We start from the raw sequence: 26,093 nt of genomic DNA, 5'->3' as shown, positions 1-26,093 counted from the left end.
CTTTCCCCCATCTCTCTCTCTCTCTCTCTCTCTCTCTCTCTCTCGTCTAATTTGAAAAACCCTACCCTGCGATCTCTTTTCATCTCTCTCTCTCTCTCTCTCTCTCCACCGTCTCCCTTGCCGTGGAAATGGACGTACCCGCCGAGACCCTAGACGCGCTCTCCCACTTCTTCCTCCAATCCCTCTCCCCCGACTCCTCCCTCCGCCGGGCCGCTGAGTCCTCTCTCTCCTCCGCCGCGTCCTCCCTCCCCTCCTTCCCCCTTGCCCTCCTCCGCCTCCTCTCCCTCCCTTCCGCCGACCCCCAGGTCCGCCTCGCCGCCGCCGTCCACTTCAAAAACCTCCTCCGCTCTCGCTGGTCCCCGGATTCTGACCAACCTCTCCCCTCCTCCGACAAGGACGCCATCAAATCTCTCCTCCTCCCCCTTCTCCTGGACTCCCCTCCCAAACTCCAACCCCTCCTCTCTGAATCCCTTTCCCTCGCCTCCTCCCACGATTTCCCCGCTTCTTGGCCCTCCCTCCTCCCCGACCTCGTCGCCGCCCTTGCCGCCTCCCTCGCTGTCCCCGACTACTCCCGTGCCAACGCCGTCCTCTCCGCCGCCAACTCCCTCTTTATCAAGTTCCGACACTCCTTCGATTCCCAAGCCGTCCGCCTCGACCTCAAGTACTCCCTCGACCTCTTCGCGGCCCCCCTCCTGGACGCCTTCCTCTCCACATCCCGCCGCGTCGCCGCCTCCATCTCCTCCCCTGACACCCTCCGCCCGCTCTTCGAGTCTCAGCGCCTCTGCTGCGAGATCTTCCACTCCCTCAACTCCATCGAGCTGCCCGAGTTCTTCGAGGACCACATGCGCGAGTGGATGACGGAGTTCCGCACGTATCTGGTCACCTCTTACGCTGCCGTCGTGGAGGCAGAAGGCACCGTCGACGCCCTCCGTGCCGCTGTCTGTGAGAATCTCCAGCTTTACATGGAGAAGAACGAGGAGGAGTTCAGGGACTATCTCGAGGGCTTCGCATCCGCCGTCTGGGGTTTGCTGACCAGTAATTCTCCGGCGACGGTAGCCTCGCCGTCGAGGGATCAGCTTACAGTTACGGCGATCAGGTTCTTGACGACCGTGAGCACCAGCGTTCACCACGCATTGTTTGGGAGCCCCGAGGTGCTTGGGCAGATCTGCACAAGCATCGTGTTCCCCAACATTCGGCTGCGGGATGAGGACGAAGAGCTCTTCGAGATGAATTATGTGGAGTATATCCGGCGTGACATCGAGGGCAGCGACGTGGATACCCGGAGGCGGATTGCGTGTGAGCTCCTTAAGGGTATTGCCTCTCATTACAGAGAGCAGGTGACAGCGCTTGTTTCGGGGCAGATACAGCAGATGCTTGCGTCTTTTGCTGCGAACCCTAGTGAAAACTGGAAGGAGAAGGACGCAGCCATCTACCTTGTGGTCGCTCTCGCCCCCAAGCCTGGAGGGGCAGTGACGACACCGCTTGTTGATGTGGAGAGCTTCTTCACGTCTGTGATCATGCCAGAGCTGCAGGGGCAGGACACGAACATAAATCCAATGCTGAAGGCCGGAGCCCTCAAGTTCTTCACAGTTTTTCGGGAACAGATACCTAAGAACACTGCATTGGCGCTGCTGCCAACTGTGCTGCGGTTCCTGGTATCGGAGTCGAATGTTGTCCACTCCTATGCCGCAAACTGTATAGAGAAGCTGTTGTTGGTGAGGGATAAAGCACCAAATTCTGTCACAGCTGTTCCTCGCTATACTGCTTTGGATATCAACCCTTTTGTGCCACAGATTATTACTGGTCTATTCCATGCAATGCAGTTTCCGGATTCGCAGGAGAACCCTTATATCATGAAGTCCATGATGCGGGTACTTGGGGTTGCTAATATTGGAGGTGAGGTCGCTGCTGGCTGTGTTGCTAGCTTGGCTTCGGTGCTTGTGGAGGTGTGCAAGAACCCGAAGAACCCCACCTTCAACCACTACCTGTTTGAGGCAATTGCTGCGGTGATAGGACGTTCTGGCGAGAAGGAACCAACATTGCTCAGCATGTTTGAATCAAGCCTGTTCCCAGTGCTCCAGAAGATCTTGGTTGATGACATAGCGGAGTTCTGGTCATACGCCTTCCAGATATTTGCTCAGCTCATTGAATTGACCAGACCACCTCTCTCAGATAACTACATGCAGCTTTTCCAAGTGCTTCTTTCGCCAGAGTCATGGAAGAGGTCAGCAAGTGCTCCTGCATTGGTCCGTTTGCTGCAGGCATACTTGCAAAAGGTTCCAAGTGAGATGAACCGTGAGGAAAGGCTACTTCAGGTCCTTGGTATATTCAGCCGGCTAGTCTCTGCACCAAGCACAGAAGAATTAGGTTTCTTTGTGCTCAACACTGTGGTAGAGAACCTTGGCTATGATATGATTGCACCTCACCTCAAGGACATATGGGCTGCTTTGTTCACTCGACTGCAGAACCGTCGTACTGTAAAGTTTGTAAATTCACTGGTCATATTCATGTCACTAGTTTTGGTCAAGCATGGGCCTGGCATTCTAGTTGACTCCATTAATGTGGTTCAGCCTAACATATTTACGGCAATCCTTCAACAGTTCTGGATTCCAAATCTAAGGCTGATATCAGGAGCGATTGAAGTGAAGCTGACTGTGGTTGCTTCAACTAGATTGATTTGTGAGGCTCCAGGCCTGTTAAATGTTTCAGCAGCTGAGCTTTGGGGTAAAATGCTTGACAGTATCATCACTTTGCTGACCAAATCAGAGCAGAATGGAGTGGAACTGGAAGAAGATGCCCCAGATATTCATGAAACTGTGGGTTATTCGGTTTCCTTTGCACGCCTTCACTATGCTGGTAAGAGGGAGGAAGATCCTCTCAAGGAAATAAGGGATCCAAAACAGTACCTGGTTACATCTTTGGCTGGACTTTCTGTGCAATCTCCAGGAAGATTTGGTGCTGTTATTGAGAAAAATTTAGATCCATCTAGCAAGGCTATGCTTCTTCAGCTTTGTGCAACTTACAACAGTGTGATAGTCTAGGGTAAGCATTTCCCATAGTTCTTTTTTCTTCACAATGCTGTTGAGTTATTAAGCTTGTCATATTGTTTCTCTTTTTCTCCTTGAATTTACAATGCACGGGTTCATAGACTATCGGTTATTGCATCACTGTTTTAGAAGAACAAATTTATCAGTTATTTGCATTGTTAATCGTGATATTTAGATTTTCAGGTTATATACAATTCTTTCTTTTGGGGGTGGGGGTTACTATAACTCAATGGAGATTACTAAATTTATCAGTTACTTGCTGTATTATATATTTATATGTAAATTATGCAATGGCATTGTATACCAAATATTAAATTTTATGGAAATAGGTACATGTTGGATGCTACTTTTAGAGGAATTAAGAAGAATGCCATCACTTGTTCTCAGCCTAATGCAATTGTAACCAACTTCATTCTTTCATGTTTAGGCTTGTATCTAGGGGTGTAATCTAGTCGAGCTTTATCGAGCCTAGCTCTAATCAAGCTCGAATTGAAAATAATTTTGTGCTAATATTGAGCTTGAGCTTAAATGAGCCGATCAATCAGCAATTTCAAGTCTTAATCAATTTAAGCCAAATTTTGAGCTTGATCAAGCTTGAATTAAATTAAGCTTGATTTAGGCTTGAATCAAACTTAAAGAATGCCTAATTCAAAAATATAAACTAATGGAAATATCCACGTATCTAGAAATGACATGATATGATCAAAATTCAGAATTATACTCTACAAGGTCGGAATACATAATAATCCACTTAAGCAAATTTTAAAATATAACAAAAATATAATATAGTATAGAAAATATTACTCATATTATATATATTATTTCAAACCTTATTGAACTTATTTGATCGAGCCGGCTCGTGATTAAGCTTGGCTGAAAATTATTTTCAAGCCTATTTTGAAGATCAAGCTCGGCTCGACTCATTTTCGAGCTGAGCTTAATTGTGCCTTATCGAGCTAAGCTCGAGCTGGATTGATTATTTTGACAGCCCTACTTGTATCTACTTCATAAAAGTCTTAGTGTATGTTAGATTAATTGTTTGAAGTTGATGGACGACGAAGCTTGTTTCGTACACCCCTACTTGTATCAACTCATTTTCCAAAGCTTGTTTCATACATATTGTTACTTCTGGATTTTATGTTTCTGGGATCTTGCATTTAATTTATTGATATAAAATTTATAGCATATTTTATATCTAAAGATCATTCTTACCTCTGTTACTAGATATTAAGAATAATAGTAACCAAGAAGCTCACTTAAATGGACATCTTTTCTAGCCATTCCTCATTGGGCTATTAAGTATACACGTACATGGTTGCAATTTCTCATTCTATTTTGGGATGTCGAAAGTGGGATATTATGCTCCTAGAAGCTTGACAATCTTGTGTGTAGTATGGATATATAACAAAATGGCACTCTAAACTATGTTATGACTTCTCTTTGGCTTGATAGCTTGAGCTGCAAAAAGTGAAGATTTAGAAGCATATTCTTGTATATTTGGATAACTGAGACAATGATTCAACATTCTTGTTTTGATGGTACTGTTTTATTTAGTTAGATGGCAGATTATTTTCTATTTTACGATAATGCAAATTTAAAATGCAAATTGACATGCTTTTTTATAAAAATTTCATTTTGTTTTATGCTAGCTTGCTCCTTTAAATGAGTTGTGCTTATCCATTATTTTGTTCATCCTTAACTTAAGGTACTACAAATTTATTTAGTAGGAAAGGATTTCGTGGCTTATTACGTTACCTAATTTTTCATATGCCTATAGCAAGATGGATGTTTTCTGCCTCTTGTTATTAGGGAGGTTATTTCCATGATTTGATCGACGCCACCAGGTGCTTGGGTTATCAAGGACTTTTGGGATTTGTCTTTCTCTAGATAGGTATAAATAGGGATGAAAACATATCCGATCTGGATTTAATAGTGCTCAACTCATGTCTAAATCCATAGTTTTACGTCGGTACAAATATTGGACAGATTGCAAAATTTAAGACTGTGTCATAATCAAGCGAGTACAGATATAAATAAAAAATGGATTGGATCATTAATCGGATACAGATATGGGTTGGATCATAAACAAATACGAATACTAACAAAATCTTTTAATAAAATGGTAGAATGCTTAAAGAGAAAAGGAACTCACCTTTTCTGAACACAAATATAAATAAGCCTGCACATGTTAGAAAGGACTAACTAAAGCATTGTTCGGATTCTATCCTAGAGAAAGTGACAGAATAATGCTCATCCAATCATTTTATAAATGTTACTCATCAAATGGGTTCACTATTATGATACACAATGAGATAGTGATATCATAATATTGCAAATTGAATCAGTTAGGCTTCATTCACTTGTGGAATAAGGCTAACTGTAGAATTATTCTAATCTTTTATACTAGAAAAAAGGCTAATATTGATATAAGATATTCTAATATTTAGTTGTATACTAGCATAATAAGTAATAATTATATTTGATGCGACATAAAGTTGATATTAAAATAATGAAGAATAATGAAATTGTATTGAGAATTTGTGATATTTATACTAAATGACCAAAATACCCATTAGTGGATAGAAAGAAGTACTAATACAAAAATAATATTTTAATTAATCTTTACATGTGTATCTTTTTATAAGAAAGTGTGGGTTTTTTGTCATGCTGTGCAGATTTATATAGGTAGTGCAGATCTTTTTTGCCATGTAGTGCAGGCTTTTTGTAGACTTATTTAATTAGAATCAAGTTTGCAAGAAATATTGTATCTTAGAGTTTTAATAGATTCTAAATGCTTTATTTAAATGTTGATCCGACAACACTAGATGCCAACTCATCCCTTCCCCCTCTCTCTATTTCTCTATTTCTATGTTATTTGTACATAACACTATATTGGAAAGCAAATAACCCAGTGCACAAGGCTGCCGTCAATATGAGGTTTGAGAAGGGTAGATGTATTAGCCTCACCCCATTTACAGTTAGAATTTTGATGATTTGCACCAAACATATACCACTTGATTTTGGAAAGCTGAACTATTTATACAATAATTCATGTTTTAGAAGGTAGCAGATTAGATAAGGTACTTTTTTAGTCACAAAAATATTTTGCAAACTAAGGTGCAACTTACATTGATTCTCTTTTCCTCTGTCCTGTGCAAATGCTGTGTGGATACATTGACAATCAGAAAAACCAAAGTCGAGACCAATTTCTACACCACTAATTTCATTTCATTGAATTTTTTAGTTGAAGATGAATCTAATAGTTTTGATCACTTCATCTAATATGTCTACATTTGGATTATGAGCTCTTAAAACTCTTGTATAGTTTATATGAGCTTATTCAACCCAATTCATACATACAAAAATCACATGGCTACGATAATCTTGATCTGGTTCTGTTAGTTGATTGTTTCAGATCAATCCTGGTGACCTCCCTTTCTAAGATCCACTCCTTCACAATTTAACCATCAAACTGCCAGACTTCTTTCTACATTAGTGATTTGGTATTCTCTTGTTTTAGCCAAATGCGGTCCTCTGGGTGTGGGACATAAAATTCTGTAAGGGTCACCCATGAGAAGCATAATTGATCTTCACAAGATTGTCTAGTCTAGAAGTTTTTTTTTTTAATTCAGTCTGACCAAATAAGACAGTATATTGCATTTTGGATGCCTGCCATGTTTCTTATTTTGCCAATGATGGCATAGCAGTTATTACTTGTCTCATGTATCTTGGTGGCAGAGGATCAAGTCACATACTTAGCCTGTATATAAGGTTGAGAAAAATGTCCATCTTGTCCACAATCCTTGCATCATCAGAACCTTGTCCATTTAATTCTTTTTTTCTCTTTGCCAATAGCACACATATCGGACTTCTTTAAGGTATATGCTGCTGTTAGCAACAGAAGAAGTACAAAAGCAAATGCTCACTACATCTAGGTTGAACTTTCTCCAATCAGCCAACCGGTAATGCTGGCTGATTTATCATGTAAATTGCTAAATTTTCCTGGGTTTTCACTCACTTTTACCTTGGCCTGATATATCATGTAAATTTGAAAAGGTGGAGAGTTAAGTACTTGGAAAGATAAAATGACCTACCAGGTAATGCTCCAATTAAGAATTATTGAAAATGGGTGTCTCTCTACTTGCTTTTAGTGATCGGAGTTGAAAAGGAATGTTTGTCTTAATTAATCCTACTTTATTGCAAGACCTGCACACTGATTGCCTCGTAATCAGAAACTGTGATGTCTTTGGATACATGTGAACTGATGTTGAATAAAGATATACTGTTATATCTGCCTTTCTTTCTAACACAGCTCAATATGTACAAGCTAGATGATTCTTGTGCACCCGAGTGCTTTAGATTCTTCGTCGACTTTTTTGCTACCTACATTTGGTTCTTTTTATTGCTGTAACACCTTATGAGCCAGCCATAGCAAAAGTTGTAGAAAATGATGTGTTATGCTTCAATCCTTGAAGCAGAGAATAAACCATTATTCCTTTTGTTTTTACCAATTTTTCATATGATGATGCATAGACTTCACAAACATAAATGAAGCGTGTTAAGCTCACTCTGTGAAAAATATTAACTTATTGGTGAGGATTTTCATTCTGTGATCTTCTGTTTTTCTCCAGAAAACAGGGGAGTTGAAAGTTGCTGGTTTACTCTTCTGATATAATTTTTATCAAAGATAAGTCATACAAATGGCAAGTGGAATCCAATTGTCCCTTGTTGATTCACCAAGTAATTTGGAGGACATCTTCACGTTTTTGTCCGTGAAGTCTGCTTATGAGGAGGTTGTGGAGGCATTGTCTGGTCTGCTGGAGAAACTGTTTGGGTTTGGTTTTTGCCAGTGGTGCGTCCTTCTGTTGTGTTTTTGTTGATTTCTGTTGTTTATTAAGTTCCATGTCTGTATGGTCCTTGTGTTTAACTCTTGAATCTTTCCCCACATTTTGCCATTTGGAATGGGAAAGGTGATAGTAAGAAGTGAGTAAAGATGAGTTATATAGACCTACACTTTTGTTTGGTTGAAAGCGCAGCAAAGTTGCCTTAGCTTGGTTTGTGATTAGCATCTTGCAGTTATTTCCTGGGAACCTTTCCTTTTTGCTAATTGTTATTGATATGCAGGAGATGTAGTTGAAAAAGATCCGAGTTTGAACTGGCTCGAGTAAGTCTTATTGATCAGGTGGGTGTTGTAACATTCGATGCTATTTGTGTAATGATAGTATCACGTCCAAATTTTAGCCATTTTGAATGGAGTTGGCTTCGGGCGCTTCTGGCCTATGGTCGTGGAACGATTTGGTTCGCATCCGTTTGTATTTATCTTTTCTTTGGCCGAGTCCTCGGTCATGCTACAGTTTGATTGGCATCTGTTTGTATTTATCTTTTCTTTGGCTGTTCAGACAATTAGGTTCACTCTTTTAAGAAATATACCATAATAAATCCTAATTATGTTCATTTGTTGAAAATCTTATTGAATATTAATTAAATCCAATGTCTATGGGAAAAATTCGACCTAATGATGGACCTAATTATTGAGATACAGTGGTTGCACTTTTTTTTTTCTTTTAGTTATATCTTCCTAGATTGCTCTCAAATGGTGTCTGGGGGCTGGTGAAATGTACATATGATTTGCTAAGCGTCCAGCTCATAGCTTTAGACACGGTGAAAAATTTTCGAATGTTCAAAGTTCAAACCTAAGCATTTATCATCTGATGAGGAGGCAGACCATGCCTATGCAGAATGTAGAGATGAGGGACATAACAAACCGTAAGCTGATCCTTACGATGATTTCGCCAAATGTTCAAGCACATTGACGCCTTCGTTTCGTATAAAAATTTGTCAATAATGAGACTTTTATGGAGTCACTGTTGTTTACAAGAACTGTGGATTCAGATGTCATGCTTTCTCTATTGGCAGATTTCAAATCTCTTCGAACCAAGAGGAGCCTGAGAGGGCCACACACATTAGGAAGTGTTCGCGAGAATTCAGCAATCCCCTCTACATGGCTGTCTAATAAATACATGGATCAATTCAATGGCACTCCAGACTGAAATTTATTGGCCATGATAAAGCAGCAAGGAGACAGTGCATGCTAAATATATTTAAGGATGCAAGTATATTGGGCAAAAGGAAGGCCGTTGAGATTAGCAAGAGGCTTAATCTTGGTGGTACAGCATACAGTCCAGATGCCCAACTTAATTAGCAATATATGTAGTCATATAGACAGACAGTATGGTGCTATTGTTTGTACCCAAAAGATTACGAGCAGATCTGCGTATATTTTATCTCCCAAACTCCGTAGACTCAAAGATGAGTCTCATGCAGTCAGAGGTCATGATTTTAAATATTTTGAAACAAGTCTTTAGAAATGAAGATAAAGCTGCATATATTCTCCCTTCCCAAACTACGCAGAGTTTGGAGCTTCATGCAGTTAGATCCCCTCTTAAGATTATGGATTGAGACATAAAAGTTGGTAGAAAAAAATGGAAAGTTTGTATCGAGGCGTTTGTCCTGTTGCCAGTCAAGTTCATGTAACACAGTGTATCTAATAATAAGACCAGAATAAGTACACAAGCAAATAGAACACTCAGACCTATTACCAATGCACTAAACTGCTATTTTCCTGAAATTTCAACCAGCAGAAGATCCTCAGTTCCCGGCAACACTATCTATCAAATTGACCCAAAATTTTGGCATTGGACTTCACAGCAACATCACACGAGGGAACTAGTACCTGAAAAGGTATTGTAACTGAATACAACACGGTAGCGAAATAAACCTCATGTCAGATGAAAGCTGCTCGTCAGTGAATAATTAAAGTAACTAGAAAGCATGCAAGTCCTTTGATAAATAAAAAGCGCATGTGGAAGGAAGTTTCTCCTGATTTTCCTCTCGAAATTTAAGTCAACAGAAAAGAAGATTGTCTATAGTAACGAAATAAATAAAAAGAGCTACCCATGAAGGCAAGAAAGTAAACTCAAAAGGAAGTCCAGTAAATTATTTTATCTTAAGCCTGCTGGTCCATTTCTGAAGCACACATACCAATAGCAGCCATTTTATTTGGAAATAAGAACGTAAGAACATAAACAACCTACCAGCCAAGCACTTTAACGGTAGTAAGTGTTAATATTTTCTTCAACATTAGAAATAAGGGCAAAGAGCATACATTAGCACCACAATCTTCCATCTGATGACTTGTTTCCGTCAAAACACTAATCATGTCAGTAGAAGGTTTAAGAGCATTAATATACAAATACAAATGTCACAGGTGGCAGATTTCTCCTATAAAAGTGGTGGTTTCCCTAAAGTTCCAAGATGTTGCTACTCCATCATGAGGCTGGAGCCAATGTCTATGTCGAGATCAGAGGATTGTTAGTGTTACCAAGGCTTCAACCACTGGCAATTAATCACCATTATCATCCAAAGGTTGTCATTTCTTCTCTATGAATTAGTTTAGTTTGATATTGAGTGTCAGTCTCTAGATTGCAACCACAGAGAAAGGAAAAGTGAGAGATGACATGAAGGACATGTGGATAGGTTAACGCTCCACACATGTTGACTCAGGGTGCCATGCCCCATGTCATCCCGAAGTTTTCCAATATTTCAGGATATTGTTGCCCACTGCTGAGTTTCAAATATACCACATATATGAAATTGTATCTGATTATTTTTCTAAAATTATATATGACGAATAGGCAGCCAAGCAAGAGGAAGAAAAACAGCATTGCAATGCACATGAATCCCACCAATGAAGCAAGGGGAAGGTGAGTTTTGCAGGCTTACCTGTACAACAAAATTTTTCATGTTGCAACCTGCTTTATTGACTTGTTTATTGACCTCTTTCATTTGTGAACTATGCTTTTCCACTATTCTAAATTGAGTTCTAACTATATATATTGGAATATGCAAACCCCAAGAAGAAGCTTAATGAAAGTATAAGAAAGGGAATATTTTGTTTATATGGATTGTTAATAGCTGTAATCCTCAATTCCCTCTTTTTCAATCAAATTTAACTGCTGCCTCCTCTCCTCTTTTCTCTCAAATGATTAATGGAAAGCTTAGCTAAGATGGAACGCATTTGATTTAAGTTAGAATATACATGTTTGATTCTAATCTAATTAAGGGAGGGACATTTGACGTAGGTTGTCATCATAGGCTATAATTAAAGCTATGATGTAAACCGGGTCAGATCAAATCATATCATGGTAATATTAGGCTTGAGGGATCAAGTCTATTTATCTTATCTACTCATATGATTTAGTCAGAATCCTATTAGGTTAGAACTAGTTTAATTAGTTAAATTCAATTCTGCATAGTTTTGAGAAAACATTCAGAGGATATTCATCTAACGTCCAAATATTATGTTAGATTAGATCGACGACGTCATGATCTAGAATTTTTGTATTCAAAGTTTCTTCATATACGAATTCTATTTGCGGAGGAACAAAGAACTAATCTAAAGAAGATAATGAAGACTATTTTAGCTTAACAAAATGAAATAATCAAGGAATATTGCTTTGTCTCTATCTCTCAATCTCGTCCTCCCTAGCTCCCTCATGTTCTCTCAAGCCAAGTTGACACCCTACTGATACGAACCGGATCAAATCGGATCACATCAAAAGGAGATTAGGCTCAATGGATTGAGTCTAATTATCTTATATGGTTATTTGGTTTAGTTAGAGTCTTAATAGGTTAGGATTTTACTTAATTAGCCAAATCCAGCTATACACAGTTTCGGGAAAATATTCGTAGAATATTCTACACATATCCAAATAATATCAAACCAGTTGAATAAGATCGTCAACCTCCAGATCTACAACTTTGATATTCATTACTTCTTCAGATTCAGAATCTACCTGTGACAAAACGAAAGCTTAATCCGAGAGGTAATCGGAGAAGATAAGGAATACTGGTTTAGTTAGTTTGTTAGGGTTTCATATTGTTTTAGGACTTGTTGGCTAGCCTCTATATATATGTGGATTGCAGCCAACTTTATTATGGAATTAGATTATTGATTTCTTGATTCCTATCTTCTCTCTAGACTCTCTCCCTCCTCTCTCTTCACTATCCTTCCACTTCTACCGTTGGCAAGATTTCTCCTAACTTCTAATCTCCCTCGACTGTTGAGCCACCCTTCTTTGGGATCTCGGCCACTTCGTTCCCTTCGTCTACATCTTTTAACCACTTCCACAATCCACCTTCATCTCCATACCCATTCATAACCCTAACATCCACTCCACCCGTCACCACCACTATCACCCTCGTTATTCTGTATTTTTGTCCCTGCTACAGTTTGAATCTGCGAAGGGCGTAAATACGAAAGTTGTAGATCAGGAAGTTACGGATCTAACCCAATTGGTTTCATAATTTTCTGACTACCGAAGAATATTTGACGAATATTTTCCCACGATCGCGCAGACTGATTCCTATAATACATCCAGATCTTGAAGGAATCGTTGTGTAGCCTATCTTTGGTTCGAGAACTTATCAAACTAGTATCAGAGCTTAACAAATTAGTATCAGAGTCTATCAAATTGGTATCAAAGCCTATCACTTACATCAAAAGTTGAAGCTTCTACCACCTCGTCTGCCAATCCCCTTAGTCCCGTAGGGGCCAGCCTACTTCTCTCTCCTTTTCCTAAAGTATCAATCTACCTATTCCTCACCATCATCATCCACCCTCCAAACCATCTCCATCACTATCTACAAGCCTATCCTCCCTTGCTACCTTTTAAACCACAATCACCAACACACTTGCCACTTAACTCCATTGTCGGCTTTCCATCCAAATTAGACCAAGATCTCATCCAAATTTGAAAAGGATCTGAATACCAAAGATGTAGATCGAAAAGTCAAATTCCAACCAGTTACGCAATTTTTCGGCATCAGGAGCCTCAAACTATGTAGAACTGCTCGTGATTTGGATCAACTCCAACTCGATTTGTATCAATTTGGTATCAAAGCAGATTGGTCCTTGGCTATGAATAATGGCCTACAAGTGATCATCTACATCCCGACAAGACATGGCGGCCATAGCGCCACCGATCCATCACCAAGCAGCTCGTCGCCACTCGCAGTGCCTACGGAGGCAAATCTAGCATCCATTTCCATGGAACAGATTTTGGAACAGATTTTGGAACAGATTTTGGAGCAAATGGAGGCATACCATCAACAAATTATTGCTAAGCATTGAAGCACTTACGCAGAGGCATACCAACAACAAATTATTGCTGAGCATGGAGGCACTTAAGCAGATCCTCCTCAACCAGCGACATCAATTGTCTCCTCCTGTCGACGAGTTCGACTCCGATGACGAGTTGGAACCAATGGATGAGCCAAGTTTTAGACTATCACCGAAGCCACGGGTTGAGGATTTCAGTGATTGGGAAGATCTCGACGATCTAATGCCTTAACAACCCAATCTTATGGTTGTGGCTACCTACTAAGGTCTTCCCCTATCTGATCGACCGGCCACCTTCTTTGACCCTCGATGTGCCAAAGCCCAACCAGCCAACTCGCATGCGTGGCCTAGGCCAAACCCGAGTCCACCTTGGATTATGTATCAGAGCAAGAGATTCTCGACATGCTTCACATGGCAACTATCCACTCCATGGCTGCATAGAGGAGAGATGAAGACAATTATGGCTACACCTCCATCCACAAACACCCCTAACCGCGAGGAGGCATTGCCACCAACAGAGGCACTGTCTGCCATCAATGTCGAACTCCTTACCCTCATGAGGACCCTCACTGCAAGTGCAGCAGATAATAATGCATTACTATGGAGGATGTGCGTGAAGCAAGACCAACTACATGAGAGATTCAATTGCTGGACACCGGAAGCTGTCAATCTGCCAACACCGACAGATCCCCCACAAGTTTGAGGCACCACTATGGTGTGAGCCATTGCTACCACATCCATGGACCAGAGACTAGAGCCTGAGGTGGTCCACGCCCCAGCGGTGGGTGAGCTCATTCATCGAGTTAACCCCAACAGGGTCCAACCAGCTGATCTAGACAAGTGGGCTGCATTCTACTATGATAAGCCCCGTTCGATCAACCTAGACCGGAGGTGACCATACCACCAACCTTAGCACTTGGACCAACCAAGGGGCCAACCATCGGTCATGGCGCATCCCAAACCGCTCAACCCGCGCATGAGACCTAGACTAGACTCGAATCCGCATCGTATTATGGGTGGGTTTAGTATTAGCTCTAGACTAATTGGTCAAGCACCAACCAATGGGCCACATTTGGGCTACACTTGGCCAAACCGTAGCCTCTTCCATAAGTCTTGCACTCTTGGACTCAGCTCGAATGTTGGAGGAATCATATTATGAGAATATTGAGCTCAATGGATCGAGTCTATTTATCTTATTTTCTTATATAATTTTAGTCAAAATCTTAGTAGGTTAGAATTTGTTTAATTAGTTAAATCCAATTCTACGCAGTTTCGAAAAAATATTCAGAAGATAATCATCTAACTTTCAAATATTATAAAATCAATTAAATAAGATCGATGACGTCATGATGTAGAACTTTTGTATTCAAAGTTTCTTCAAATTCGGACCCTATTTGCAACAAAACAGAGAATTAATCCAAGGAAGATAAAGAGATTAGTTTAGTTAAGTTTATTAATGTATTTATGATTTAGTTTAGGATTAAACTCTATATATATGTGAAGTGCAACCCTAGTTTTCATTAATGAAGGAATCAACGAATATTGCATTACCTCTATCTCTCAATTCCGACCTCCCTAGCCTTCCTCACATTCTCTCAAACCAAGCTGATATCCTACACCAAAGGCTGAAGCTTCTCCCGCCACCTCATTCATCGATCCTCTTAGTCATGTAGGGCCGACCTACTTCTCCCTCATCTTTCCTTCTAAAGTATCAATCTACCTATTCATCACCACCATCATCCACCCTCCATGTCATTTCCATCACCATCTACAAGCCGATCCTCACTTGCTATCCTTTAAACCGCAATCACCACCATACTCGCCACCAACTTTTCCATCAGCTTTCATTCAGATTAGACCCAGATCTTATTTGAATCTAAAAAGGGTCTGAATACCAAAAAAGTAGATCGAAAAGTCACGAAGCTATTCCAACCAATTTCGTAGTGTTTCGGCATCAGGAGAATATTCTCCTTGGACTGTGCAGAACTGCTCGTGATTCGGATCGACCCTAAATTGGTTCGTATCAAGCTATTAACTAAACTAATAACAAGGTTTTATACTTTTATTTTAATAAATTTGGGAAATGCATGGCTTAATCTAGAAATAGCAAAAGATAAGGCCGGCAAGAATAAGTCATTAATACATGGCATGAAATGAAATTTCCCCTAAAAAATGATAAGAGAATAAGAAGTTTTGCCAGTATATACCTCACATAGTTTGATAAACATCAAAAAGTTGGTTACTCCGGAGTTTAGTCAACCTCCATCGTAGAAATGGATTCCTTCAAGATATGCATTAGTTGCTGCATTCTACTTCTTGCAAGGACAATGCACTCCTGAAATGGAAGTTATTAGCCTTCATATATTTCATTACAGTAGATCATTTTCATAGCATAATATGTTGCCAAAACTATTGATGACCTTGATACATGTGCGTACTGGATGGGATCCAAGCAACTTAGGATTCAGTTTTTCATTCCACTAACACTTCCACAATTCACAATGTGAACAAGGAGAGAGAACAAATTAACTACAAATAAGAAGATTCATTGTCTTTACAATGTTAAAGAGCAACTACAGAGCCTTTGCAAGGAAGACTGATCCATATTTGATTAATCATTTGATTTGACTCATAATGTTGTCCTATGATTAAGATCACATTCACTATTATCGACTGATTATCAGGACATAATATCCAATCTCCAATCCAACAGTCTTTTTCAAATTTCACCGATGACATTTATTTTATTTATTTCTTAGTTGACAGGAGTAAAATGAGGATCAAAGCTGAACTAACTCTATCATGTACCCAGACATTTGAGTGACTATGCTAAGAGAACAATGGCGGCAGACCTTAATAGTTGATGTGTATACAGGAGCTGCACCTCCTGGTTTGTATATGGACAACAAATGGCCCAATGTATCCAGTGCCACAGTAACAAAGGTTTCCATTATCGATTCTTCTTCGGCTGTAGGATCCACCAAGATGTGCTTGTCATGAAGTATGCATGTTACGGAAAATGGGATGTTGCTCAAGGAAAGCTTCCTCTTTTCTTTATTGACCAACTCAAATTTAGTTTTGCCTTCCAGCTCTCCTGGAACTGTTACTACTCTTCCATCATCATTGACAGAAACTAGTGGAATTTGCACTGTCAAATAAGTGGAAAACTTGTTAACGGTTTATAAATGAAAAAAATTAACATATCACTGGATTCATCTGAGAAATACGGCATTAGAACTTATTAAAGAGAATATGGATCTCAAAAGTTTATACATATATGTATACTGGTGGGGTCATCTAATGGGAATGCAAGCTATGACCGAGTAGAAAGCACCATGACTAATATCCAAGAAGATTTAATGGTAACAGCAACATATTTGACGAAGGATTGCCATCCTAATACCCTATTGGCACACAGGTAACATTGGCACGCCTCTAAGAATATGTCAAATTCATTCAGATAGAATCAAAATTAGTATAAGAACATATTAGATACTTAGATTAGCTCCATACGAGTTAATTTCAAGTCAAATTTTACAATTTTGAGCTAAAATTTCAGCGTAATAGAAATTATTTGATAATATTGGGTTTTTTTTAAATTATTGAACTATTCTTAATTAATGAATGTGTTCAATCATACTATGTGTTGAATCATAGTTTTACTTGACAATTGCTATATTTTTAATAAATTAATGAAATATCATTTATAGCATTATCTAAAGATAAAAGACTCTAGTGTAGACTTTAATTCATATATTGGGCAAAATCAAATATTCCCATTTCTACATTTGAAGAGTATCTTCATAAATCTAATACCAAAATCCTAGATCTATATAGTGTTGACTCTTATAAATGGTAGATCTATCATTTTGGGTCTCTTTGACTTAATTTAATGGGTTTCAGGTAGCACATAATGGATGGCACTAAATACTGTACCCTTATCAAATGACACGAACAAGCATGGAGACGTGTCGATCAACACAACACGTTAAATCCTTGTATCCAACTTAGGAGTCGGAAAGATATGAAAGCAAATGTAATTTGCAATTTATAGAGAAGATTATAAACAAAGTAGCTAACAAACATATCAGAAACCTAAGGTTGAGAATCTACTTCTTCACAAGAATCTAGGATTTGATCGTTTCATCAATCAAATGTAATGCAGACAATATGTTGCAACATGATACAAGAGAGCATAATAGGCAAAAGATTATAAACAATCTGATGCAAAATGTGACGTAGTATAGAGAAGGATAAGCTAAAAACACCCTAAACAAATGTAAAACACAAAAACAACCCTAAACACCACATAATAAAAAACGACATAAAATCTAACTCAAAACCAAATTCATATAGGAGGAATCATCAACTGTCAACGTCTCTTGCACTAGTACATACGCCAATATGTCCGATCAATTCTCCTCGAGGAGAATAATACGTGACTTGATCGCCGTGATTTATATCCTAGAGTAGTATGAGAGCAGTAGAGGGGAAAATTTGACAAAGTCAAGTTCCCTCCCACCTGGAGAGAATGATGCGGACATCACTAATTGAACATATTGGTGTGTGCACTAGCGCAGAAGGCACTAACAGTTGTTGATCTCTTCTGTAGGGATTTGGTTTTGAGTTAGATTTCATATCATCTTTTATTCTGTGGTGTTTAGGATTGCATTTTATATTTGTTTAGGGTGTTTTTCACTTATTGTCATTCTAAGATCTATATATAGACCTATTATGTTCTCTTTTGGAATTAATAAAGACTTTTGAGTTTCTGTCTACTTTGTGAAATTGATGTGAAACTATTGTCTAAAGATGGAGATCAAAACCCCATGCCTCTTTCTTTCTTATTGCATCTTTCATCCACCTCCTTCTCTACACTATGTCAATCACGTCATTTTGCATCACAATCTAAAAGCATGCAACTGAGCAATGGAGTTGGATTAATTAAAATATGAGGACAATAAGAAAAGTTCACTCCAAATTAAACAGACGAAAGTCTCAAAACTGAAACATCACAAACAGAAAAATATTTCTCGAATAAATAAATGAACCAACTTTAGGCTATCTCAAATGGGATATTCAGATTAGCACATTATGATTAAAGAATCTTGTTCATCAGTATGGTTAAAGACAAAAGTCAATGCCTGAAAATTGACAGAGATGTTGGTGGATGTTGGATTAGATCTGATGTGGACTAGGGACGAGGAAAGAAGCCGATTCAAATAAAGGTAAGGAGATATTTAGATTCACCCCCCGAGGAGAAAAGATAAAGCCTCTGTGAATCTTTTTATTTGCCTTCAAGTACCATTTTCATACTAGCATAGTTAGATAGATAGGAAAGATAGAAAATAACCCATCAAGTCATGAGGGAAAGAAAATCAAACCCACATAAATTGTGGGGACAAAAGAAGTGTGAAATCCACCACAAAAAAAGGATAAAAGGAAGTAGAAGAAAGGGAGAAGAAGAAGAGGGATAAACGTAGAATCCTCCACACAAAAAAAATTATTTCTCAAATTTTCATCTTTTTTTCCGGAATTCCCATCACCTCTACATATAGAGATGAGGAGATTACATCAAGTCTACATTCATGTTCTATGAATACACGATTATTTACAAGTCACAATGACATCAAATAGCCTTAGATATGATCCAATTCTTGCCATTGTATCCTACTTTTCTCATGGCATAAGTCTATCAAACTGCAATAAATGTATAATCAACATACAGTGCGTGAATGCAGCTACTGCTGAAAAGAGTGCAGCATCATAAAGGGAACCATCAGCATTCAGGCAGTATACATCCTGCAAATCACAAAAGGTCGCAACAGCAACTAAATTTACTTCTAACAAAAAGAATTGCAAAATATTAAATCGTTATTAAATGCATGTAATAATAAACACTTGATCATAACCACTACCTCTGGTATTATTTATCATTATTTTGTTTTTGTTGATTCAACTTTGGATGCATCATTAATTTTAGCATGAAAGTATGAAACAATTACAATATTTGAATGTCTTACTCAGCCAATCCATTAGAAAACGATTCTACACCTTCATCATCTCCAAGAAATAGATTAAAAACTGATCCAGCATGGGCCCATTGTAATCAGACCATTCACTCATCTGGGAAGGCAACGAAGCTAATATGTTCATATTATCTGGGATCAACCGATTCAAACGATACTAAGCAAGGGTAAGAGGTGTTGGTAGAGCAATGTAAGAAGGTTCCAGCAGAAGTTAAGTTCATTATCAGATGCAACAGGATTTTAGAAAATCATGCTAAAAAGAAGAGAAAATCCAAAGAATGGTACGAGGAAGAAAATTCATATGGGTCACAACATAAGAACTAAGAAGAGCAAATGTACACAAATCAAGATACTGATGTTTAAGATATCTCCATCTATGCCTCATTCTTAAAGTGTCAAAGGGAAAGGCGTTGCTTTTGTTGTCAAATTTGCTGAAGGGAAAGGAATTTAATCAGGGACTAAAGTGGAAGTAATGGGTATTGGCGATTATGTCAACCCTAGAACTAGTTCAAGAGCAATATAAGACAGATAGATGGACGGCATCTCACCGGTCTAAGGGCTTGGTTCACACTTAAAATTACTCCAAACCAAAGCATATCACCTCAAATCTCACAAAATATATGAAAAAGAACTTCACGGAATAATAAATTAATAATAGAATTATTCCTAACACGACACTCTAATACATATTTATAGCCTCTCTCTAGCATGCTATCAAACTTTTAATCCAAAACAAACTTTTAAAGGTCCCATTCTAAACAAACTCTGAAAATAAACCTGAGTTGGACTCTGAAAAATAAATCTGTCTTGGACATAGACTGTGGTGGGCATTCAAATTGCTAGGAGGTGTACAAATGGATTCAACTTGCAACTATGAAAACATGATAGCAACTTGAATGGTGTTAGGAGCCGTTCAAACGGATTTTCATATACTTGTTTTTTGGAGATCATTCAAAACATGTATGAAGGATGTAAGCAATAGAGCCCATGAATTTCCACCCATTTGAACGGATGCTTCATACTGCATCAATACTCCTCGGAGAGATTTGGAATTGGAGGATCAGTCATGAGGTGTGACTACTACCAAAAGGGTATCTTACTAGCGTATAAATTGAAATTATTGTTTCATGAAAAACCCCTTCCTACCTAATTTTTCTTTGCTAAATATTTGGCACGGTGAGAGGGCTGATTGAAGGCCGATAATCAACTCTATTTATTTTCAACTCCATTGTAAACCCAACCCTATAATGCTTGAAAAAGACATCCGTAATTACGATGATGGTATGGTGTAACAATATCAAAAGATGTGATTGTCAATTTGATGTTCTTATTTTATTTTTTGAGAGAATGTTATGAGTTATCACTTACTTTTATACATAAATATAAAGGTGATATTTCATTTGGAAGGAGAGAAACCATACCAAGTAAGCCATCCATGAAGCTTTTCCATTTATTAAGCAGAGCTCCTTCAAATTTATCATCCCCGACCTAAAATTAAATGGATAAAATGAGTACTAAATGCATGTGGCTATAATTGGTAATAAGATAAATTGCAGTAATCTAAACAGAAAATTAGCTTAAGATACTTCTCAGAAATGAAATGACATGCTAAAATAAAAATAAAATATGTTCCTTATGCCATACACAAGAACGCATAAAAGAAAGTAGAACTCAAAACTCAGATGCATATTCAAACTGATTTGGCAAGAGAAACAAGTTGATATCCACCAAGACATATGAATGTAAATAAATAAACTTATTGTAAAATTGTTGAGCAATTCAGATTATTTAAGCCATCACGTCAATGATCAGACATTGCGAGTAAATTGCACAATGTTTTGAAAGGTGGCACGATTTGCAGACGGCCACCCCTACCGCATAGCACCTAGGTGGTATGTAGGCACCCAGGTGGATGCACCAAGGTGGATCCCAAGGCAGTCTAGCATTTTAATATATAAAAAATTAAAAATAATTATGTCTAATATATCAAATATAACATATACTACCTGTCATTTGATAAGTGATAATAGATCAAGAAAACATCAGCCATCTGACTATCTTTTCTTCCATATATTTAAACTTACATTGCAATCCATAAGTAATTCCTCAAAAGTAGACCATTATTCTAGTTCCCCTATCAGTAGCCTCATGGACAGGAAATGATTCAACTTCATCTCATTGAAGAACAATTCTAGAAGATCATCTTAACTAGAGTTGTAAACGAGCCGAGCTTGAGCGAGCCGGCTCTACCTCAGGCTCAGCTCAAAATTAATTTTGAACCCTCTAAAGATGTTTAGGCTCAGCGCAACTCGAGCCGAACTCGAGCTGAGCCAGAATGACCCCGACCCGAGCCCAAGTCAAGCCCGAGCCTAATTAGAGGAGGAGGAGGAGGCAGAGGAGACAGCGGGACGGTGGCTTGCCGAGGCCGGAGGAGGATGAGGAGACCGACGGAGAGGAGAAAGTGGTGGCGGCTTGTCGATGGAGGGCAAGGGGGCCGGATGAGGAGGTGGAGGAAGAGGAGAAGACGTCGGAGTGGCGACTTGCCAAAGGAGGAGGAGACAGCACAGCGGTGGCTTGCCGAAGGAGGAGGACACCGATGGAGGAGAAGGCGACGGCTTGCGGAGGTCGACGGAGAGAGAGCGAAGGCTGCTGCGGCTTGTCGATGGAAGACGAGGAGATCAGTTGAGGGGGTGAAGGAGGACGAGGATGAGGAGGCAACGGAGGAGGAAGATGAGGAGGCGGCGGAGGAGGAAGATGAGGAGGCTGATGCCGATGGAAGAGGAGGCCGCCGGAATAGGCCGGATGAGCCGATCAATGGAGGAGGAGGAGGAAATGAGGAGATTAGGAGTTAGGTTTGTTGGGAGTTTTTAGTCAGATTTAAGGTTAGAGTTAGATAGAGATAGGATAATAGTAGCCATTGGATCAAAGATCTAATTATTATAAATATATTTATATATAATATTAATAAATATTATACTTAAGCTGAGCCTATCGATCCGAGCCTTAAAAGAAGGCTCAAGCTCGGCTCAGCTCAAGCTAAACCGAGTCGAGCCCAAGCTTCAACTGAGCCGAGCCTTTGACACCCCTAACCTCAACCACTATATATGCACTATCTCCCGATATGGGCTCTCCCTATCTCTTCTCTCACTCCATCTCTCTTCTCTCTTTAATTTTTTTTCATTTCTTCTCACCGGTGCCCTATCTCTCTCTTTTCTCTCTACTCTCTCCCTCTAGCACCTCTCTTTCTCTTCTTCCTCTCTTTCATTTTTTCAATATCTTTCTCTGTCTATCTCTCTCTCCTTTAATCTTTGTTACTACAGCAGAAAATCTACTACAGTAACAAAGAGTGAGATAGAGACGAGAGAGAATATGGGAAGTGAGAGAAGAGAAAGAGATTAATAGGGGAAGAGAAGAAATGAAAAAAAAAAATTACCTTGCAACAGTAAGAGAGAGGGAGAAAGAGAGATTGCGAGAAAAAGAGAGAGAAAGAGGGGAGAGAAAAGAAATTAAAAAATAAAATTTGCTATGTGGCAATAAGAGAGAGAGAAGGTAGGGAGAAGAAAGGAAAGAAAATTAAAAAAAAAATTGCCTTGGCAGTAATAGAGAAAGAGAGGAAAAAAAGAGAAGGGGAAAGATAAGCGAGAGCCAACTAGGTATTTATCAAAAAATTTGAATAAATTAATGTAATTTTTTATTTTTAGACTTCATATGTAAATAAATATTATTTTCTTATCATTTTATTAAATTTTTAAAAAAATTCCCATATTTTTAGAAAATATTTAGAATTTCTATAATTAAAAAATAGTCTGATCCGATACAAGCGGCCAATAAGACTGATACGGCTGATATGTTTCATTTTTCCAGATGACTGATCTCGATTCCGATACCGATTTTTAGAACCTTGGTTCAGTTATGCTCTACCTCACAATAACAATTATTTTTATATTCTCTTGGCAATTGTTAGCTTAAATATATTATATTTATAAAAATTCTCATATGTTGTCCTATGCAGTACTTGTTAGACAATAAAGGGTTGTCGTCTATGAAGCACGGATAAGGATATGGAATATGATACAATACGGGTATGCCGTAAAAATAAGGATATGATACGCAGGATATGTAGCTCCAGCCTCCATATATATATATATATATATATATATATATATGAACTTTTGTACTTTCATTTTCTTAATTGAGGAATTTTCTATTATTTTTGTGTGTGATAGTTTATATAAAGAGATCTTCAATTAATTGTAATAAAGAATTAGTATTACGTAATACATTATTAATAAGATGTAAGATAAACAAGCAATTCAATCTATATATCAAAAGAAACTGCCTTTGTAACATGATTTCCTATTATAGATCATAAAAATGAACAAGCAAGCTTAATCTTTTAACAAAAAATGCCTTTTAAATCCAATAAGAAATGAAAGGTGTAGTCACCTTCGATTTGGCTTCTATTGATAGAAATCTCAAAAGTATATAAGAAGTATCTAAGAAGTATCTAAGAATTATCTAAGAATTATCCAAGATGTATCTACAGTATTAATTTTATTTTTTAGAATTAGGGTACTTTTAAGGAAGTATCTAATATATCCGGAAATATCCGACAAGTATCATATCCGATATGGTCATATGGATACCGCAAGAATATAGAAGTATCCGTGTTTCCTACGTTGTAGCAAGTACAGTGGTCAGAAGTTATGACTAGTGCAATTATTTGGTCAGTTCCTTGCCTCCACCTCCATTGCAATGAGACCTCTAATGTCCACTACATTCTTCCAATCACACCCTGTAGAATTGACTCCCACATTCTAGTCTTATACTTGGCAGCCAGAAACATATACTTGCACTTTATTCAATGCCGCTAATACATGAAGTGCCTGCAGCATATTAAATAACCAACAATGGGGAAGGGAGTTAATTTAATGATAGAATACCCAAGCCTCTTTTTTGTAGCATAAAGTAGATTTTAGAAATATGTTCCAGCAAGTAGGACGATAGTAGTCTGGTTTCAGAAAATCTTCGCAAACAATTGTCTGAGTAAATGCATGTGGCCTATAATTTAGCCAAAAAGAAGGATAGTTTTCCGCTCCAAGAAAACAGACTAATCACTTTGCTGCAGTTATCTATTGACCATTGGTTCACTCAGCTCGATAATAGAGACATTCAAAAAATATATATATCAAAATCAAAATCCTCTCACCCATAGATGTCTGGCAGTCCAAACCATGCAGCAATTTAAGCATATGTTGGAAGAAAAGAAGATAGCATAGCACACCTCATGATAACATCCGACAACTGTTTAGAAATAACAGGCGCCACCTCAGCTGGCCTCCCTGGCCTGACGGCCGGCGAACAAATTGGCGGCATGTGGAACTCAACAGCTGCAACAGTGTCAAAACAAGTTTCCACCCAAGTAGCAAGAAACAATCAACAAAAAAAGAGAAAGAGATAAAAAAAACCAAGAACAAACCGACGGATCCTTCATCCGGCGATTCCACTGGTGGGGTCATGACCTCAAGTTTGATTGAGGCCAGCATGATCTGCGATTACATGAGCATTCCGTCAAGCAATTGATGCGCACGACGAAAAGAAGAAGAAATTATAGAGATGAGAGGAAAAGATGACTCACGGTTTCGCCGATCTTGACCAAAGCGGAGCCGTCAGCGGAAGAGACGGGGCCGAGGGTGAGCGTGGTGTCGCGCGCGTAGTTGAGGGGGCGGGCGTCGGGGCGGACGGACTCGAGTATATGGCGCTTGTAGAAGGGAAGAGGGAAGAGGCGGCGGTAAGCTTCAACCTCCATGTCTCCGGCTAACCCTACACTTTCCCCCTTACCGCTGCTGCTCTCGCTTGCCGCCATTTTTGCTGCTTCGCCTCTACGACTCTATTAGCAGCGTCTTCTCTTTCCAGAGGACGGTTCGCGCGACACTTGGGCCCTTGTAAATTTTATCAATCTCGTAATCCGTTTTCAATCTACACGGCTAACTCCTTTACCAACCAATGCAGAAATGTTGCGAGGCAGCTATCCACTGCGGCGGCGGCACTGCGGTGAACAGCCGGGGACGAGTCTCGAGTAAGCGCAGCAGCGTCTCTCGTCGAATAAGGTGCGACCCTAAGCTTAGGAGGCGACGGTGAGGACGGAAACCACGACGGCGGCGAGATCGCGGAGGAGCGACTAGGGGGAGGAATCGAGGAGGCGAAGGTGGCGGCGACGATGAGATAGATCGACCTCAAACCAATTTGGAGGTGAGCGAAGAGGTTGCAGACGAAGAGGAGAGGTCGTGGTGGGCGGCGGAAGGGGAAGGAACGGGGAGGGGAACGGTGGTATCCAAGGAGAGCTACCGGTGAAACGACGAAGAGAGTGAGAGAAGGGTTTAGGTGGCCGTGGGATTTAGGGATATAAAGAGCAGCGAGTATTAGAAATTACGGTCTGTGATTTAGATTTTATATTTATACCCACACTTAACGGGTTGTTGGATGGGTCAGGTCTAACCTTGTCTACTCGACTCGACACGTATAATAAATGAGTTAGCCTGAGTTATACGAGTTAAGCAGCAACGTAGTCCGTATAATGAACAGATTAAATGAGTTGACTCATTTATAACACAAACTCAATTAACTTTAACTCAAACTTATTTAAATACTTTGAATTCATGTCTCATTAAATACTTCTACATAAATTTGTATGTATGACATTTTAAATGTAAATAATGGAACGAATCGCTCAATAATTTGATGGCATCTTCTAGCTTCATAGTAATATTTATGATATTTTTTTTCTTAAAGAAAATCAATACAAATGGCTCAATTCTATTACAAAACAAACTCAAA

At 39.1% G+C, this 26,093-nt stretch overlaps 2 protein-coding genes across 2 annotated transcripts; one reads left to right on the top strand and one right to left on the bottom strand.

Moving 5' to 3' along the window:
- On the top strand, positions 1 to 8,126 carry LOC140782431 (exportin-2). The gene is made up of 2 exons (XM_073128985.1): positions 1 to 3,042; positions 7,679 to 8,126. The coding sequence occupies exon 1, from the start codon at positions 129 to 131 to the stop codon at positions 3,039 to 3,041; it is 2,913 nt and encodes a 970-aa protein (XP_072985086.1). The 5' UTR covers positions 1 to 128; the 3' UTR covers position 3,042; positions 7,679 to 8,126.
- A 1,390-nt stretch (positions 8,127 to 9,516) lies between these two features.
- Positions 9,517 to 25,687, bottom strand: LOC140782614 (uncharacterized). Its single transcript, XM_073129274.1, has 8 exons — positions 24,895 to 25,687; positions 24,736 to 24,805; positions 24,541 to 24,646; positions 20,678 to 20,744; positions 18,954 to 19,029; positions 16,080 to 16,375; positions 15,435 to 15,562; positions 9,517 to 9,797 (listed from the first exon to the last, which is right to left on the bottom strand). The coding sequence occupies exons 1-7, from the start codon at positions 25,120 to 25,122 to the stop codon at positions 15,479 to 15,481; spliced, it is 927 nt and encodes a 308-aa protein (XP_072985375.1). The 5' UTR covers positions 25,123 to 25,687; the 3' UTR covers positions 9,517 to 9,797; positions 15,435 to 15,478.
- Between the last annotated feature and the right edge of the window lie 406 nt (positions 25,688 to 26,093).

This window comes from Typha latifolia, chromosome 2 (genome assembly GCF_019914945.1).
Source record: "Typha latifolia isolate L0001 chromosome 2, TyphaL0001v2, whole genome shotgun sequence".
Taxonomy (NCBI): Eukaryota; Viridiplantae; Streptophyta; class Magnoliopsida; order Poales; family Typhaceae; genus Typha; species Typha latifolia.
The sequence above is the reverse complement of the archived record's forward strand: the minus strand, read 5'-3'. Positions and strand labels throughout refer to the sequence as shown.